Source organism: Bufo bufo, chromosome 1, assembly GCF_905171765.1.
Source record: "Bufo bufo chromosome 1, aBufBuf1.1, whole genome shotgun sequence".
NCBI lineage: Eukaryota > Metazoa > Chordata > Amphibia > Anura > Bufonidae > Bufo > Bufo bufo.
Window position 1 is genome coordinate 295,581,761 of NC_053389.1, and position 21,048 is coordinate 295,602,808.

The 21,048-nt window shown below is 41.2% G+C and overlaps 1 protein-coding gene across 1 annotated transcript in view; it reads right to left on the reverse strand.

The window, feature by feature from the left end:
• Positions 1-21,048, reverse strand: part of LOC121008297 (E3 ubiquitin-protein ligase RNF213-like) — a 253,825-nt gene that overhangs the window by 216,026 nt on the left and 16,751 nt on the right. Inside the window, exons 4-6 of the mRNA XM_040440749.1 lie at positions 16,881-17,034; positions 16,634-16,786; positions 9,018-9,107 (exon numbers count right to left, since the gene is read on the reverse strand). Coding sequence (XP_040296683.1) covers positions 9,018-9,107; positions 16,634-16,786; positions 16,881-17,034 — 397 coding nt within the window. The remainder of the gene's footprint in view (positions 1-9,017; positions 9,108-16,633; positions 16,787-16,880; positions 17,035-21,048) is intronic.

The following is a 21,048-nucleotide window of genomic DNA, read 5'->3' on the forward strand; positions in this document are numbered from 1 at the left end:
CTGAACGGATTACTCTCCATTCAGAATGCATGGGGATAAAACTGATCAGTTATTTTCCGGTATAGAGCCCCTGTGACGGAACTCTATGCCGGAAAAGAAAAACTCAAGTGTGAAAGTACCCTAAGAAGTTTAGAAGCAAATCTTGAAATTTTTCAGAAAATTTCCAAAACCCACTTTTTAAAAGGACCAGTTCAGGTTTGAAGTCACTTTGTGAGCCTTACATAATAGAAACCACCTAAACTACGATGACCCAATTTTAGAAACTACACCCCTGAAGGTATTCAAAACTGATTTTACAAACTTTGTTAACCCTTTAGGTGTTTCACAAGAGTTAATGGAAAATGGAGATGAAATTTCAGAAGTTCACTTTTTTGGCAGATTTTCCATTTTAATACATTTTTTCCAGTTACAAAGCAAGGGTTAACAGCCAAACAAAACTCAATATTTATGGCCCTAATTCTGTTGTTTACAGAAACACCCCATATGTGGTTGTAAACTGCTGTACGGGCACATGGCATTGCGCAGAAGGAAAGGAACGCCATATGGTTTTTGGAAGGCAGATTTTGCTGGACTGGTTTATTTACACCATGTCCCATTTGAAGCCCCACTGATGCACCCTTAGGCCCCTTTCACACGGGCGTTGCGGGAAAAGGTGCGGGTGCGTTGCGGGAACATGCGCGATTTTTCCGCGCGAGTGCAAAACATTGTAATGCGTTTTGCACGCGCTTGAGAAAAATCGGCATGTTTGGTACCCATTTTTTACCCAGGGGTTAAAAAAATGATAATAATTTAACTCCCCTTAATCCACTTGATTGCGCATCCTGGCTTCTCTTCTGTCTTCATCTTTGCTGTGTGCAGGACAAGGACCTGTGGTGACGTCACTCAGGTCATCACATGGTCCGTCACATGATCTTTTACCATGGTGATGGATCATGTGATGACCGGAGTGACGTCACCACAGGTCCTTTTCCTGCACACAGCAAAGAAGAAGACAGAAGAGAAGCTGGGCTGCGCGATCAAGTGGATTAAGGTGAGTTAAATTTTTATTTTATTTTTTAACCCCTCCAGCGCTATTGTACTATGCATTCTGTATTAAGAATGCTATTATTTTCCCTTATAACTATGTTATAAGGGAAAATAATAATGATCGGGTCTCCATCCCGATCGTCTCCTAGCAACCGTGTGCGTTAAAAACGCACCGCATCCGCACTTGCTTGCGGATGCTTGCGATTTTCACGCAGCCCCATTCACTTCTATGGGGCCTGCGTTGCGTGGAAAACGCACAATATACAGCATGCTGCGATTTTCACGCATCGCACAAGTGATGCCTGAAAATCACAGCTCGTGTGCACAGCCCCATAGAAATTAATGGGTCAGGATTCAGTGCGGGTGCAATGCGTTCACATCACGCATTGCACCCACGCGGAATACTCGCCCGTGTGGAAGGGGCCTTAGAGTAGAAACTCCAAATTTTCCATTTTATTCCTGTTACAAAGCAAGGGTTAACAGCCAAACAAAACTCAATATTTATGGCCCTGATTCTGTAGTTTACAGAGACACCCCATATGTGGTCTTAAACTGCTGTACGGGCACACGGCATTGCGCAGAAGGAAAGAAATGCCATATGGTTTTTTGAAAGCAGATTTCACTGGGATAATTTTAAGCTGCAGTGTCACATTTGAAGACCCCCTGATGCACACCTAGAGTAGAAACTACAAAAAAGCGACCCCATTTTGGAAACTACGGGATAAGGTGGCAGCTTTGTTGGTACCATTTTAGCGTACATATGATTTTTGGTTGCTCTATATTACACTTTTTGTGAGGCAAGGTAACAAAAATTGCTGTTTTGGCACAGATTTTTTTTGTTATTTACAACGTTCATCTGACAGGTTAGATCATGTGGTATTTTTATAGAGCAGTTGATACGGATGCGACAATACCAAATATAACTACTTTTTTTGATTGTTTGTTTCAGTTTTACATAATAAAGCATTTTTGAAAAAAAAACATTTTTTACTGTCTCTATAGTCTGAGAGCCATAGTTTTATTTATTTTTTTGGTGATCGTCTTAGGTAGGGGTGACGGTCTTTTGCCAGATGAGGTGATGGTTAGATTGGTACTATTTTGGGCGGCATATGCCTTTTTGATCGCTTGGTGTTGCACTTTTAGCGATGTAAAGGGACAAAAAAAATGTTTTTTTTTAGCACAGTTTTCATAAAAAAAATTTGACGGTGTTCACCTAAGGGGTTAAGTCATGGGATATTTTTATAGAGCCAGTAGTTACGGACGTGGAAATACCTAATATGTATACTTTTTTAATTTAACCTCTTCAGGACACAGGGCATACAGGTACGCCCTTATGTACCTGTACGCCCTGTGTATTTCTGATCACCGCCATGCGGCGGGCGGTGATCGGAGGCCGGTGCCTGCTCAAATCATTGAGCAGGCACCACGGCTAAATGCCCGGGGGGGTCCCGTGACCCCCCCCCCCATGTCGGCGATCGCCGCAAACCGCAGGTCAATTCAGACCTGCGGTTTGCGGCTTTTACCTATTGCAGCGGGCGGTGCCATCCGGTCCCCATGCGGCTGTAGGGGGGACCCGATGGCATGGAAGGATGCCTTCCGGTGACGAGCCTGTGAGATCCAGCCCCCTGGTTCTCACAGGCTGGAAGCTGTATGAGTAATACACACAGTACAGAAGTATTGGAATGCATTGTAAAGGATTAGACCCCCAAAAGTTCAAGTCTCAAAGTGGGACAAAAAATTAAGTAAAAAAAATTTGAAAAAATAAAGTTTTCCCCCCCAAAAAATAAGTTTCAAGTAAAAATAAACAAAAACGTAATTTTCCCCAAATAAAGTTAAAAAAATTGGTAAAAAGTAGGGGGGGAAAAAAAGTATACATATTAGGTATCGCCGCGTCCGTATCGACCGGCTTTATAAACATATCACATGACCTAACCCCTCAGATGAACACCGTAAAAAATTAATTTAAAAAAACTGTGCTTAATAAACCATTTTTTTGTCACCTTACATCACAAAAAGTACAACAGCAAGCGATCAAAAAGGCGTTTGCCCACCAAAATAGTACGAATCTAACAGTCACCTCATCCCGCAAAAAATGAGCCCCTAAGACAATCGCCCCCCCAGAAAAAAAAAAAATATGGCTCAGAATATGGAGACCCTAAAACATCATAAAAAAAAAAAAAAAGAAGCTGTTATTGTGTAAAACTTACATAAACAAAGAAAAAGTATACATATTTGGTATCGCCGCGTCCGTATCGACTGGCTCTATAAAAATATCACATTACCTAACCCCTCAGATGAACACCGTAAAAAATAAAAATAAAAACTGTGCTAAATAAACAATTTTTTGTCACCTTACATCAGAAAAAAAGTGTAATAGCAAGCGATCAAAAAGTCATATGCACCCCAAAATAGTGCCAATCAAACAGTCATCTCATCCCGCAAAAAATGAGACCCTACCTAAGATAATCACCAAAAAACTGAATAAACTATGGCTCTCAGACTATGGAGACACTAAAACATGATTTTATTTTTGTTTCAAAAATGATATTATTGTGTAAAACTTAAATAAATAAAAAGTATACATATTCGGTATCGCCGTGTCCGTGACAACCTGGTCTATAAAAATACCACATGATCTAACCTGTCAGATGAATGTAGGTAAATAACAAAAAATAAAAACTGTGCCAAAACAGCTATTTCTTGTTATCTTGCCTCACAAAAAGTGTAATATAGAGCAACCAAAAATCATATGTACCCTAAACTAGTACCAACAAAACTTCCACCCTATCCCGTAGTTTCTAAAATGGGGTCACTTTTTTGGAGTTTCTACTCTAGGGGTGCATCAGGGGGGCTTCAAATGGGACATGGTGTAAAAAAAAACAGTCCAGCAAAATCTGCCTTCCAAAAACCGTATTGCATTCCTTTCCTTCTGCGCCCTGCCGTGTACCCGTACAGCAGTTTATGACCACATATGGTGTGTTTCTGTAAACTACAGAATCAGGGCCATAAATATTGAGTTTTGTTTGGCTGTTAATCCTTGCTTTGTTACTGGAAAAAATGGATTAAAATGGAAAATTTGCCCAAAAATTTTAATTCTGAAATTTCATCTCCATTTGCCAATAACTCTTGTGGAACACCCAAAGGGTTAACGATGTTTGTAAAATCAGTTTTGAATACCTTGAGGGGTGTAGTTTCTACAGAATCAAAGCCATAAATATTGAGTTTGGTTTGGCTGTTAACCCTTGCTTGTAACTGAAAAAAAAATATTAAAATGGAAAATCTGCCAAAAAAGTTAAATTTTGAAATTGTATCTCTATTTTCCATTAATTCTTGTGGAACACCTAAAGGGTTAACAAAGTTTGTAAAATCAGTTTTGAATACCTTGAGGGGTGTAGTTTCTAGAATGGGTTAGTTTCATTTTTGGGTGGTTTCTATTATGTAAGCCTCGCAAAGTGACTTTAGACCTGAACTGGTCCCTAAAAATGGGGTTTTTGAAAATTTCAGAAAAATTTCAAGATTTGCTTCTAAACTTCTAAGCCTTGTAACATCCCCAAAAAATAAAATATCATTCCCAAAATGATCCAAACATGAAGTAGACATATGGGGAATGTAAAGTAATAACTATTTTTGGAGGTATTACTATGTATTATAGAAATAGAGAAATTGAAACTTGGACATTTTTTTTACAAATTTTTGCTAAATTTGGTATTTTTTTATAAATAAAAATTATATTTTTTTTACTTCATTTTACCAGTGTCATGAAGTAAAATATGTGACGAAAAAACAATCTCAGAATGGCCTGGATAAGTCAAAGCGTTTTAAAGTTATCACCACTTAAAGTGACACTGGTCAGATTTGCAAAAAATGGCCTGGTCCTTAAGGAGTTAAGTTTTACACAATAATATCATTTTTGAAGCAAAAAATAATAATCATGCTTTAGTGTCTCTGTAACATCCTGGAGTATGTCACTAAACTCTTTCTCCCTGCTACAACATGTCAGGTGCATATGTATTGTCATCTTGTGTAGTCTAACATTGCATTTTCCATTATATGTATTTTCTATGCCTGTTTCATATATTATGCTGTAATTTCCCTGTACACCAGCAGGTGGCAGCAATGTATTTAGCAGGCCCAAACCAAGCAGATTACAGACAGAGCAGAAGACAGATACCTGCCAGTTCTATTAGGCATATGAGAAGAAGTAGAATACATATAAATTCCTGCCACATATTGCCAATACCTGCTGGGACCTAAAGGACTATTGCTGTACTCATATGGATTTATGCTGCACCCCTTCAGTAAAGACAAGTTGGATCATATTTCCTGTTTGGATCTTATTCATTCCTCAATTACTTCTATTAACCACACTCAATTTATTGCAAGTGAGCCAGGATCCAGGAGTCCAGCCGTACCAAGGTAGGAGACACCGTTGACACTACACAGAGACATTATTCCCCCTCTGGCATTCCTCACCTGGTACGTGAGCTATAACATCTTAAAGGGCCCTGCTACAGTACCTGCGCAAGCTGCAATTGGCGTCACGAACTACAAACTATTAATATTGCGCCAGTGTGCATCTTTCCCAATCCGGCTTACTGCATCTCCATATTCTGAGAGCCATAGGGCCAGATTTATAATTAGCTCAAGTCAGAATAATGGAGTGAAAAAGTCGCAAAAAAATGTGCAAACGCTCAAACTGCGCACAAATTTGTGACTTTTTTCTGCTCTGCACTATGCTCGCCAGTTTTCTAAAAGTGGGCGTGTTTTCTTATGTAAATGAATCTCTAGACAGATTTACTATTGGGACTATTTAAAAAGTCGCAAAAAAGTCACAAAAAAATGCGCAATTTCACTCCAGTGAGGACCATGCTTATCTTATGAGACTTTTTAATAGAACATGCGACTTTTTCGTAAAGATGTGCGACTTTTGTAAAGCTGCTTACTGACGGATAAACTACTACCGTCAAACCACATTTATTACAGTCTGAAAGGGCCGATCATAAATCTGACTTGGCTAAAACTGACTTTAGCCATATGTGAAAGTGGAGTGAGCTGTCAGAGTATTGATAAATCTGGCCCATAGTTTTTTCAGTTTTTGGGCGATTGTCTTAGGTAGGGTATAATTTTTGCGGGATGAGATGACGGTTTGGCATTATTTTGGGGTGTATATGACTTTTTGAATGCTTGCCATTACACTTTTTGTGATATAAGATGAAAAAAATGGCTTTTCTGACACCGTTTTTATTTTTTTATTTTTACGGTGTTCATCTGAGGAGTTAGGCCATGTTGTATTTTTATAGAGCCGGTCGTTACGGACGTGGCAATACCTAACATGTATACTTTTTTTTATTTAAAGAGGACCTTTCACTAGAATAAAAAATCTAAACTAAGCTTACAGACATGCAGAGTGGCACCCAGGGATCTCCCTGCACTTACTGTTATCCCTGGGCGCCGCTCCGTTCTCCCGGTATAGGCTCCGGTATCTTCACATGTTAGGCTCCACCCAGTTGAACCTGCCAGCATCTCCTTCTCCCATGCTGTAGTGCTGGCCAATTGCAGCGCTCAGCTCATAGCCTGAGAGTTTTTTTTTTCTCTCAGGCTATGAGCTGAGCGCTGCGATTGGCCAGCGCTACAGCATGGGAGAAAGAGACGCCGGCAGGTTCCACTGGGTGGAGCCTAACATGTGAAGATACCGGAGGCTATACCGGGAGAACGGAGCGGCGCCCAGGGATAATAGTAAGTGCAGGGGGATCCCTGGGCGCCGCTCTCCATGTCTGTATAGTTAGTTTGGTTTTTATATTCTAGTGAAAGGTCCTCTTTAAGTTTTACACAATATCATTTTTGAATCAAAAAATAAATAAATCATGTTTTAGTGTCTCCATATTCTGAGAGCCATAGTTTTTTCAGTTTTTGGGCGATTGTCTTAGTTAGGGGCTCATTTTTTGCAGTATGAGGTGACGGTTAGATTGGTACTATTTTGGAGGGCATACACATTTTTGCTTGCTTGGTGTTGCACTTTTAGTGATGTAAGGTGACATAAAATGCTTTTTTTTTTAACACAGCTTTAATTTTATTTTTTGATCCTGTTCATCTGAGGGGTTAGGTCATGTCATATTTTTATAGAGCCGGTCGATACGGACGCCGCGATACCTAATATGTCTACTTTTCTTTTTTTCCCTAATTTAAAAAAAAAAGTAAATTTACTTTATTTTGGGAAAAGAACGTTTTTTCACTTTATTTTTTGTCCCACTCTGGGACTTCAACTTTTGGGGGGTCTGATCCCCTTTACAATGCTTTACAATACTTCTGTATTGTAAAGCATTGGCTGTAAGTGTATTACCAGTGTAATACACTTACAGCCTGCTTGCCTGTGAGATCCAGGGGGCTGGATCTCACAGGCTCTCCCGGAAGGCAGCCACGATGCCTAAGGAAGGCATCGGGCTGCCTTCAATGCCATCGGGCCCCTGTCACAGCAACGCGGGCAGCTCCGATCCCTGCATGGACAGCGCACGTGCCGTGGTCAGCGCAGACCACGGCACATCAGGGGTTAATGCGTCGGCATCAGTGTTTTCACCGATGCCAGCGCATGCAGCAGGGGTCCGGCTATCAGGGACTCCCGGACCCCTGCCGCGGATCGGGCGGACGCAGCTCCTGCACCCACCTGATCACCGCGTCGTACATGTACGGAGCTGGTCCTTAAGTCACGGACATCTGCGCCGTACATGTATGGCGCGGGTCCTCTTTGGGTTAATCTAACACTTCTTCATTAACCACCTTTCTACAATCCTGATCCCTTCATTCAACACTCAATCCTCCATACACAGATAATGGCTAATGACTAGCTCATGCAGTTTAACTCCATAATGACCAAGAGCAGTAAATGTATGGTGCATGTGCTGGGCTGTAATCTGGACTGCCATACATGTAAGGTACGGGATTAAAGCTTCTGCAATCTAGCAGGGGCCGGTGGGGTTTATTACTGAGGCCATGCTGCTTCCTCTATGCCCAGCAATCATGTCATCACTAGGTGTCTAGGGGTAGAGCAGAACTGCAAAGCTTAGGCTGAATTCACACGTCCGTGGAACACAGTCTGTGAGATACCATTCTAACATCCTGCAGAGTGCAGGAGCGCACGGCGTCATTGGTTGCTTTGACGACGTGCGCTTCGTGCCGCCGCTGCTATACAGCAATACACTCGTATGATCTACACAATATAGTCTGGCACTTGCATATATTACATATTGGTGAGTTTTGCTGTCAGGCTGTTCAGCCAAGATGGCATATCATAGGCAGGATCGCATCATTATCATCTACTGTAGAGCAGTGTAGTGTGTAGGGAGGCTTCACCCCTCACCCTCCTAGGCATCTCTGAAAGTGGAGACCACCAGTGCTACTCACATTCTAGGACAGGTTGCTGGGGACCATTTTAAATCATTCCTGGAGAAACCATTTAAAAAGAATCACAGCTCCCATTGGCTAAGTTAGGTTGTGCTGCGCTTCATTATCATCAATGAGCACAGCACACGGTGACAAACACATGCACAGAGACAGCATACACAGGGAAGTGGGGCATGATATGTGCACAGTTTAAATAAATGGTTCTAATCAAATAAATATACATTACAGCTAGGCATGACTTCCCCCAATCACATGTCTGCCCTAGCCAGGTAATCGGCTGATTATTTAACAAGGGGCCCTCTTTGCTCAGCAACCACCTTAACAATAAGGGCTCATGTACACGACCGTGGTTTGGGTCCTCATCCGATCCAAATTTTTTGCAGGTCTGATGTGGACCCATTCACTTCAGTTGGGCTGTAAAAGATGTGGACAGCACTCCGTGTGCTGTCAGTATCCATATGATGTCCGTTCCGTGCCACCCGCAAAATTATAGAACATGTCCTATTCTTGTCCACATTACAGACAAGGATAGAACTGTTCTATTAGCTACGGCTGTGTGCATGAGCTTTAATGCTGTACATTGTATTACATACCTGCTTAATTTTATTGCACAACAGCGGTAGGAGAGAATCTTTCCACTTCTGAGGTGCATTGTCACCAGCCTTCAGAATCAGATTCCAAGCCTAGGATGAAAGAATGTAAACTATTTGGTGAGTTATCTCAAGATAGTTTCATTTATAAAGGAAAAATGACAGATCACATGCAATGGCATCCTGGATGTAAAACAACATTTTTTGTTGTGATTCTACAATTTCCTGTAAGTCAATGCTCGAACTTTTAATCCTTTGACGACATTCACAGTGCATCTCTTTAAATATGGTGTCCACTCTGGAGGAGAGCTAGTACCACATCTTCTGGTTGTACGATGTTTCACACAGCAGACACCTGGGCTCAGCGATAATGTAGAACGCAGATATTTAACCCCTAAGGTGCTGTGGTCAAATGTGACCACAGCAACTCAGTGTGGAAAACCCGGGAGCTCTGCACTCCCGGGGCTTATTACAGGTATATTACAATGCAGGCCAGCAGGTAGCAGCACTGCATTGGCATATAGTGAATTTCCAACACACTGTATTAAATTACTTTAGAGTGTGGAAAAGGCAATCTGATTATTGCAAGTTCATGTCCCCAAAGAAAGCTAAACAAAAAAAATTAAGAACATGTTTTAAATATAAAAAAATATATACAAATTCAAATCATCCTCCTTTCCCCAAAATTAAAATAAACAATATAAAAAACATCATAGAAATTATTGTGTCCCAAAATGCCTGCACCATTAAAATATAAAAATATTTACCCCAAATGGCGAATGGCGTAATAGGAAAAAAAAAATGCCCAATTTGCCTTTTTAGTTTTTACCTCCCCAAAAAAATTAAATATCAAAAAGTGATCAAAAAGGCATACACATTACAAATTCTATGAAAAAAAAATACAGATTCTCACACAAAAAATGAGACCTTAACTCCAGAATATGCAAAAAAAAATTACATTTTTTAAATTATTAAAACTAATACAAAACTATACAAACTTATTACTGCTGAAAATGTACTGACCCAAAGAATGAAGGGCACAGGTCAGTTTTACCGCATAGGAAAAGCCATAAGAACAAAACCTATAAAATTGTGGCAGAATTGTGTTTTTATTTCCAAATTCCACCCAATTTGGAATTTTTTTCAAGCTTCCAACTACAGAAAAATAAAAATAGTATGGCTTTAGAAAGGCCAGGAGCAAAAAAAATTGAAAACACAAAAACGGAAAATCGCCATGTCATCAAAGGGTTAAACAGGACTTGAGGAATTTTAACTAAACCAGAAACTCATCTGCAGGCAGCAGTCTTAATAAATCTCATGAGGAATTTCTTTTTCTCCTGCAGCTCCAGGGGACAGCTATGGGGGCAGCATGCGCGCCTTCGTATGCAAATCTGTTCCTGGGGCTGTGGGAGAGGGACCTTTTCCTGTCAGACAGACACTTCATCATGGACCGCGCCATTCTATGGGGGCGCTACATTGATGACGTTTTCTTGATCTGGCAGGGAACTGAGGGAAAACTCCATGATTTTTTTCAAACTACTTAATAATAACTCCAGAAACATCAAACTCACCTATATGTATCACAAACAGAGAGTCGATTTTCTGGATGTATCTGTGTTCAGGGATGCTGGCGGCCACCTTAAGACTGATGTATTCCGTAAGGAGACTGCCGTTAATGCTTACTTGCATGCAACTTCTCTGCACCCCAAAAACACCATCTCTGCCATTCCCGTTGGTCAATATCTGCGCATCCGTCGGATATGTTCCGACGATGCGACTTTTGAAAACAAGCCAGTGAACTAAAGGACTGTTTCCTTAGGAGAGGCTATAGCCACCGCTCCATTAAAAAGGTGTACTGGCGAGCTAAGACACAACAACAAACACAACTGCTACAAACTAAAAGAGACAAGGTACCCGACAAAAATATCAGATTTAGGGCTCATTCAGACGGCCCTATGCTGTCCGCAAAAATACTGAATGCTATCCGTTTTTTTGCGGATCCGCAAAAAAACGGATAGCATTCAGTATTTTTGCGGACCCATAGACTTCAATGGGGCCATGTCCTGATTTTCACGGACAAGTATAGGACAGGTTTCATTTTTTTTTCCGGATCCGCAAAAAAACGGATAGCATTCAGTATTTTTGCGGACAGCATACGGCCGTCTGAATGAGCCCTTATAAGCACATACCACTCACGTTGGGATGAAATGAGGAAGTGTTTGGCCTTACATTGGCCTATTTTATTGACAGATCCTACTCTAGAAAAACTTCTGTCTACACGACCTCTTGTTACAGCACGTAGGGCTAACACTCTACGAGACAATTTAGTCAGGAGTTATTTACAACCATCATCTCCCCAACTTTTTGTCAGACAAGGCAGCCCAAAGACTGGCTTTAGACCATGTGGCAGATGCGCCGCATGTCCTAATATGGAGCGATCGCTTGACTTTGTGGACTCCTCTGGACCCAGGTCCTTTAAGATCCATCACTCCCTTACATGTTCTAGTTAGAGGGTGGTATAATATGCGTCATGCCCATGCCCCAAGATATATGTGGGCTTGACAACAAGTGAACTATCAATCTGTGTACGTGAACATGTAAAGGATATCCTCAATGCAGAGGAAATAAAAGAAGATGAGGTCCCTAAACCAATTGCAAGACACTTTAAAGAGTTTCACTCGTGCAATCCCAGACTTCTTAAGGTTAGAGGGATCGACTGTGTCCAGGTTGACTTACGTGCAGGCAATGTATCCAAGAGGCTGGCTCAAAAGGAGAGCCGCTGGATTTGGACTCTTGGGACTTTACTCCCCAGGGGCCTAAATGAAAATTTGGGTTTCTCATCTTTCTTGTAACCGCTGGGACCACGCCTGTGGATCCCATTACTATTTTTAAACCTTTTTAGTTATTATTATTTTTAACTATTTTTTTCTAACATGCTCTCTCTCTCCATCACTTTTTTTGTATAGGACGTCACATCTTCATACCCTCTATCTACTCACGCCCGTTATAATTGGACTTCTCTTCAGTCTGTTACTTTTGCTATTTGAGCACCTGTTGGACCCCTTTGATTCAACTTTCAGTGTTCATAATATGAATTGCATTCATTCTCACATTATATGCCCTCCCCCCTCCTGCGGGTCACTCCGGCCCTCCTCCCCTTTCCCTCCCCACACACACACCTTATGGATTCTTTTATCCATTTATTGACCTCCTTGCATTCTTATATTTTGCATTATCATGTAGACCTTCATCTCCTATGGTATATCTTATACACCATCTTTAGCACATCTGCACTTTATAGATTATCATCCCCTATTGTATACTTTATATATTACTTCAAGCACATCTGCACTTTATATTCACATATACACTGTTTGTCACGTATATAGTGGCGATCATGTATGTATATACAAACCGGTTTCCAAAAAAGTTGGGACACTATACAAATCGTGAATAAAAACTGAATGCAATGATGTGGAGGTGCCAACTTCTAATATTTTATTCAGAATAGAACATAAATCACGGAACAAAAGTTTAAACTGAGAAAATGTACCATTTTAAAGGGAAAAATATGTTGAATCAGAATTTCATGGTGTCAACAAATCCCCAAAAAGTTGGGACAAGGCCATTTTCACCACTGTGTGGCATCTCCCCTTCTTCTTACAACACTCAACAGACGTCTGGGGACCGAGGAGACCAGTTTCTCAAGTTTAGAAATAGGAATGCTCTCCCATTCTTGTCTAATACAGGCCTCTAACTGTTCAATCGTCTTGGGTCTTCTTTGTTGCACCTTCCTCTTTATGATGCGCCAAATGTTCTCTATAGGTGAAAGATCTGGACTGCAGACTGGCCAATTCAGTACCCGGATCCTTCTCCTACGCAGCCATGATGTTGTGATTGATGCAGAATGTGGTCTGGCATTATCTTGTTGAAAAATGCAGGGTCTTCCCTGAAAGAGATGATGTCTGGACGGGAGCATATGTTGTTCTAGAACCTGAATATATTTTTCTGCATTGATGGTGCCTTTCCAGACATGCAAGCTGCCCATGCCACACGCACTCATGCAACCCCATACTATCAGAGATGCAGGCTTCTGAACTGAGCGTTGATAACAACTTGGGTTGTCCTTGTCCTCTTTGGTCCGGATGACATGGCGTCCCAGATTTCCAAAAAGAACTTCGAATCGTGACTCGTCTGACCACAGAACAGTCTTCCATTTTGCCACACTCCATTTTAAATGATCCCTGGCCCAGTGAAAACGCCTGAGCTTGTGGATCTTGCTGAGAAATGGCTTCTTCTTTGCACTGTAGAGTTTCAGCTGGCAATGGCGGATAGCACGGTGGATTGTGTTCACTGACAATGGTTTCTGGAAGTATTCCTGAGCCCATTCTGTGATTTCCTTTACAGTAGCATTCCTGTTTGTGGTGCAGTGTCGTTTAAGGGCCCGGAGATCACGGGCATCCAGTATGGTTTTACGGCCTTGACCCTTGACGCACAGAGATTGTTCCAGAGTCTCTGAATCTTCGGATGATGTTATGCACAGTTGATGATGATAGATGAAAAGTCTTTGCAATTTTTCGCTGGGTAACACCTTTCTGATATTGCTCCACTATCTTTCTGTGCAACATTGTGGGAATTGGTGATCCTCTACCCATCTTGGCTTCTGAGAGACACTGCCACTCTGAGAAGCTCTTTTTATACCCAATCATGTTGCCAATTGACCTAATTAGTGTTAATTGGTCTTCCAGCTCTTCGTTATGCTCAAATTTACTTTTTCCAGCCTCTTATTGCTACTTGTCCCAACTTTTTGGGGATTTGTTGACACCGTGAAATTTTGAATCAACGTATTTTTCCTTTAAAATTATACATTTACTCGGATTAAACGTTTGATCTGTCATCTACGTTCTATTACAAATAAAATATTGACATTTGCCATCTCCACATCATTGCATTCAGTTTTTATTCACAATTTGTTTAGTGTCCCAACTTTTTTGGAATCCGGTTTGTATTAGGTATTACGTAACATCATTACTATTATAATTATTTGTACTACCCTACATTGCAAACTTGTATCCACTTTGCATTATGTATTCACACTCGTTTTGGTATATGTATTTTTGCTCCATGTATTTAGTATGTAACAGCTGTATTTTTGGTACCATTTATGGAATCAAGGGAGGTGCATACAACTCGTGTCACATCTTTGCGGAGATAATCTGGTTATACGATATGATGCATGCTGTTGTATAATATGATGTATGTTGTTGTCCTTCTCCTCTCCTGTGGTGTGCGCGCGCGCCCCCGGCGCCTCTCGCCTGTGCGTCCTTACGCCGCTATCGTTCGATAATGTGACTTTGGCACGTTATGTGGGCGTGTATGCGGGACGCCGGCCGGGAGGTAGTTGGGCGCGGTTTGACTGGAGCCCTGCGCGCCATTACACATGCACGGCTGAGGACAAGTATGTATAATCAACGTTTGATTGGTTGAGAGAGCCTGTAAATACACGATTCACAGTGATGGCGTTCCCCCCAGACGAAGGCACGCCGAAATGCGCGTTGGGGTAGCGTCATCCTGGGTGACATAGCACACGGTCTTTTTCTGGTGAGTCTCTGTTCCTTTTTTACCCATACGGCATTTGACTCAGGAAATTCTATACCTGGTCTCTACTGTGGTTTGTTTCCCATTTCATTCATGTTGCACTTGCAATACAAACCCTACTGTAGTAGTTTTTTTGCCGTGTAGGTTTATTTTTGACTGCTGACTCACCCTGTATTTAGGTCATTTTTTGGTCATTGCACCATATATACTCCACTCCATTGATCACTATTTTTTACAACTGATTTGTGTGCTATCCCAGGGTGGCTCTCTTTTTCTGCTCCCATTCACTTTTTAATGGCATATTATTTATTTATTTCTTTATATATATACACACCTTTCAATCAGGTTATAATAAAACATATTTTTACTATTGGTACTATGAGCTCCGTTCTCTTGTTTTTTCGTTTGTTTCACTTGGGAGCTAGTACAGAGTTACAACTACGGGTGTCCTTTGTGGCTGTATTGGGTGGATACTGTTTTCCATTTCCCATTTGGACACCCTTGGTCTTTTTTTTTTTTTTTTTATAAATCTCCCCCAATATTTATTTATTTTTTGTACTAGATCTATTTCTAGTACAGGTTTGAAATATTTGTTTTGATTTGTGTTCAAAAGGCAGTGCATTTTGCAGTAATTTGGACATAAAACAATGATAAAATATAAGGATGAGAACTCTGTCTTCAAGGAGTGAAAGGGTGGAAGGTGTAGTTTCTGCAAGAATTGCCAGTAGGGCCTAGAGAAATGAATTGAGAAAATATCTGTGTACTTGGGATGTTGATCTCAAAAAATACTGTGAGCGGAGGGGAAATGGCCAAAATGGTGTATGAGGATGTATCAAAATCAGAAAGTATGACCATGCTGCTCATTTTAAACAGGACCTGTCACCCAAAAATAAAATGCAGTATGAAAGCACCATGTTTTTGTAGGAAAAGTTTCAGTAAAACTTGTAATTTATCTATTTAAATCTTTGCTTTTTTTGCAGCAAAAAATTGCAAGATTTGCTTGTTTATTCCACACTCCCCACATTTTAAAAAGTGGGTGCGCTGTGGGCAGTAAGGGGAAGGGGGGGTTGTATGCAGATATACCATTATTTACACTTGGATTCTACAGCAGCTCCTAGATTTTAGTTTCACTCACACAGAAAACCCAAGAGGAGCTAAAATCATTAAGAGGAATGAGTCTCTTAAAAAAAAAATTGCTTCATTTTACACCTGCACATCATTTAAGATGGACGCACTAAACGTCAGTCTTAATAAATTGGCACCTCAGTCTATTAGGACTGTCTAACAAGAAAACTGGCCCTGTTATACTTAGAGAACCTGTTACCTCTCATGATATATCTGTTTTAGAAGCTTCTTGCTGTTAATTATGTAATAATTCTGGAGCATCTATACTGATAACAGAAGAATGGCACCACAGAGTTATCAGCTGGGGGCGTGTCCCTGTGCAGCCTGCACTGGCAGCACTAATTGGACAATGTCAGACTGTGCAGGGACACACCCCCAGCTGGTAACACCCATCTGTACCTCTATGTATAAAGGTCTATCAGGCATAACAGAAGAACGGCACAACATAGAGTCCGAAGGGGAAATGTTCCAGAATTGTCATTTTATAGGTTACTGAATTAGTTACTGAAACAGACATGTCAAATCGATTTTTTCAAAACTGTACAATCCTGCTGCTATTACGGGGAAAATAAACTGTAAAGAACACAAGCTTAACTCTGTTTGCTATGAGCAATAAGACTACTGTTAGATAGCTGTGAGAAATGAGGTTTTCAATATTGTTGTATTTAGTAGTTTGGTTTAGAACCCACTAAACATGTAGTTTTAATACAAATATCCCATTGGCCACTGCGCCTGACATGTCATCAGAATTTCTCAGCAGTGAACTTTATAGTCACATCTCACTATATAAGAAATATTAGTAATAACCATTAACACATTTTTTAAGTAAAATAAACAATCTTTCTATACATTTACTTTCTAGTAGGACACCTTTAACATTAAAATTGAAAAGTTACCTTCATTTCAAGAGGAAATCTTTTTAGCATGTGGTACTCAAAAGTAAATTTGTGCCCATACACATCTTTGAGCCATTTTATTGTTAGTGACATTGTGCTGTCAAACACTTTCTCTATTTCAGGTTGTAATGATTTCGTTTCATCACCTTCGTTCTAAGGCACAAAAAACAAACAAAATGGTTTGTTCGCTCAAACAGTGAAACCATATGAAGTATCACTTATACATGAAACGGAAATGCACACGTACCGACAAGCCTGCAAATCTTAAAAAGGTTAAGATGATCTCTGCAGACAGAGCTGCTAGCTCAGAATAAATGTGCAGCAATTTATTATTGAGGATTTCATAGTGCAGGCCAAGGCTGGCTTTACAACACTTCTCAAATGACTCTGGATCCAAAGGTCTGAAAATGGTCACAAAAAGGAGAAAATAACAGTAAATATAGAGCTCTACGTATCATTAACAAGATGGGAACATTACTGTTTTTTTTTAACTGCTTCAATTTATCACATTCTATATCCACTGTAGAATGAACATAAGACGTGGGGCTACACAGCGAGATGTGTGGCGAGACAGAAAAAAGGGTACAGCTACACTGCGACATTTGCTACATGGCAAGAAAGTCGTGCAACGTTTCATGTTATGTATATCAATGATGTCACAATGCAATATGCTAATACGGTGACAATCGCAAAGAAATCCAACTCTGATTTTTTTGCAACTGCCACATGTAGCTCTGGCCTAAAGGACATGATAACAAGGGGAATTCTATAAAAAAGATACAATGTGTGAAAAGTTAGCCCAAAATGGAGAACTTCCTCATCCATATGAATTTTTTTTTTAGGTGTAAGGCCACAGCTACAAGTTTAAAGTACATTTCAGTGCAAGTCTGCCACGGGTTTCACCCTAAGCTTGGCAGAGGGTGAAATCCACAGCTAAGTGTATGTCCACATGTGACTGAAACATTGACTTTTTTGATGAAATTTGGAGCAGAATATGACAAACTGAAGATTTAAAATCTGCACAAGTCAATGTCTGCAGCAGATTTGTTCCACACTGTATGGATGAGAATTGCTACAGACTCATTCACTTTGCTGGTCCTGTACAATGCTGCAGATTTACAACACAAAAATTTGTGATGGCAGATTTACAGCATTTCAGTAACTGTGGATGTTGCCTTAAAATCCGCACCACAGAATAATTTACACTGTGAATTTGTTTCACAGCATGTGGCTAAGATTTCTTAAATCTCATCAACTTTGCTGGTACTGTAAAGTGTTGTGGATTTGCTGCATGCAACTCAGTGGTGGCAAATCTGCTGAATGCGAACATACCCTAGAACAGTGGTGGTGAACCTATGGCACAGGTGCCAGAGGCGGCACTCAGAGCCCTCTCTGTAGGCATCTATGCCCTGGAAAAAGTCTATGGTGTACCAATACTTAGACTTTTCCTGCCATTCAGCAGCGCATGGCGCACTATGAACAGCACAGGCAGCGCACTGAATGTAGGCAGCTATTATAGCTAAATGATAAAGTACGTGGAATATATACTATACTGGACTGTAGGATTCAGGTTAGATTGCTGTGTTGGCACTTTGCGATAAATAAGTTGGTTTTCGGTTGCAGTTTGGGCACTCTGCCTCTAACCGGTTTGCCACCACTGCTCTAGAAAGTGCATAACTAAAGGCTCATAAGCAATGGGGTAACAGTTCAACTTGGGCCCCCCCTCCCCCCGCACAACTTATTTTCATGGCCGCCGGCTTAGGGCCGCACTTTAAACTGTATCGCTAGATTTCTTCCTTCTAAGCCTTTGTGAGTGGGACAGTTAGGGACCCGGGCACTGTATCCGCCTATAAAATGCATCAAACAAATATCAACACACAGCACCCTATAAAGCAGCTAGAAATGCAGGGGCCACACAGTATCTGTATTAAACAGCATCCAGAACTAGTACGGTGAAGGCTACTGTCTACATCTTTAGTAATCTAGGACAATAAAAGGGGTAATGTCTGTTCCTGTGGTGGTCCAGGGCAGTGAAGGAGTTGTATGCCTTTTGAACAGTGCCAGTGAGGGAGTTAATAGCAATATGCCTGGTGGTCTACGGCAATGGGGTTAATGCAAGCATCCCTGGTGGTCTAGGGCAGTTAAGGGGTTAGTGGTAGAATCTCTGGCAGCTTAGGGAGGTAAAAGGGTTTATTTCAGGATCCTTGGTGGTCTAGGGCAGTGACTGGGTTAGTGTAAGGATTCCAGGTGGTCTAGGGCAGTCAAAGTGTAAATTTTATGGTTTCTGTTGGAGGGCAGTGAAAGGTTTACCGGCTATTCACTTCTCCAACTCCAGCATTGCTCAGGCTGTAACGTCCTCTCTGCACTCATCTCTATCGTCAGTGTTCACTGCAAATAAGTTAAAATTACATGCACTGCAGTGAATAGAGGATTGCTATCCAGAGATCTGGCTGAGGGGAGAGTGACTGAGCATGTGTGACCAGCAGCACTCAGCTCAGTAAATGGACATACACATTGCTATACACTTTACTACTAGGTGGCACCATAGTAGGGAAGTAAATGTCATAATTCTTCACTGGATCATTTGTAACTGCATGAAAATGGCAAATACTCTTCTTTTTGTACAATCTATAACATAAATATGACATGCAATGGTGGGATAACTCCTTTAAATGTCAAAGCAGCTTCTCATATTTTTATTATGAGAAACAACAGTCTTCCGATGCACTAAAACAGAGCTGTAGAGGAAAAAATGTTTTAAAATTTTAGTAAATGCCAACTGGAAAAATGATCGCCAGCTCAAAATAAGTAAAATACAAAAATGAAAAAAAAAAGTCTGCCTTGCAGGGTGGCACTTCAGTAGTCAAGGACGTATCTCATACATCCTTACTACTGATGGCTGGATCTCTGGCTGTGCAGCAGATAGAGATGTAAGCCAAGTCTTGTTTTAAAGCTGACAATCTAAGCATTAAAACATGACCACAGCACTACCCACAATACATCTTGATTTACATCCCTTAGAAATTGGTCTCAGAAAGCTGCATATACCTGTAGCTCTAACTCCAGATCCTATTTTAAAGGCTATATCTGCTGATGTGGAACCGCTAGAATAGTGATCCTTGACTTCTATATTGTCAGCTTTGAAATAAGACAGGCTTACATCTCTTACTGTACCAAAGCCTGGAATATTCTAGTATAAATCAGCCAAAGAGACATACTGTAGATTCTCTCTCCCTGTGTAACTGTACATGGCCTTCTGTGCATGTAATAAACTGCCTTCCCCCATCAGAGAGCATGCTTGCTGTCACATGTTTTTTTTTCCAGAAAAGGAATGTGAAGATGTGCACCTGCTCATCTAATCACCTCTCTAAGCCTAATTAAGCCAATTATTGATACTATGTCCTAGACATTTACAAGCTTCCGTATCACAGCGCCAAAGTAGTTGCACCAAGCACACCAATCATACAAGCATCAATAAAGTTTACAATTTACACTATCCCTACCCTGTCCATACTTGATCTATACAGCAAAATATACAGTACAGATCAGTTCTCTACTGAGTTACAGCTGCAGTAATAGCGATGATTATCACAGGAGGGGAAAAACTCTTCTGACAGATGTAAAAGATTTTCACGAGTCAGAAAATAATTTTGGCCCCCTGACTCCTGCCATAAACTACCTTTTTTATTTACTGCATTTTTCGCTCTACAAGACGCACTGGCCCTAAAGACGCACCAAGGTTTTAGAGGAGGACAATAAATAAATAAAAATTTCATTAAACCTCAGATCAGACCAGCAATCAGACCCCCAATGTTAATCAGACTCTCAATGAGACCTCAGAACAGACTCCAAATGTTAATAAGACCCCAATACGACCTAAGATCAGACCCACAATCAGACCGACCCCAATCAGACCTCAGCTAATAGCCCCAATATAAATAAGACCCCTCCATTCAGACCTCAGATCAGCATCCCCCATGCCTCAGATCAGCCCCAGCCATATATCAGCCCCCAGCCATCGGCCTCAAGTCCGCCCCCAGCCATCGGCCTCATGTCCGCCCCCAGCCATCGGCCTCATGTCCGCCCCCAGCCATCGGCCTCATGTCCGCCCCCAGCCATCGGCCTCATGTCCGCCCCCAGCCATCGGCCTCATGTTTGCTATCGGCCTCATGTCCTCCCCCATCCATCGGCCTCATGTGCTCCCCCAGCCATCGGCCTCATGTCCGGCCTCATGTCCGCCCCCAGCCATCGGTCTCATGTCCGCCCCCAGCCTCAGAGCAAATAAAAAAAATATATCCACTTACCTCTCCTCCTTCACTGCTTCCCGCTCCTCCGGTACTATTGAGCACTTCCATAATGGAAGCGCTCAATAGTATTCGCCCCATAAGACGCAGGGGCATTTCCCCCCCACTTTG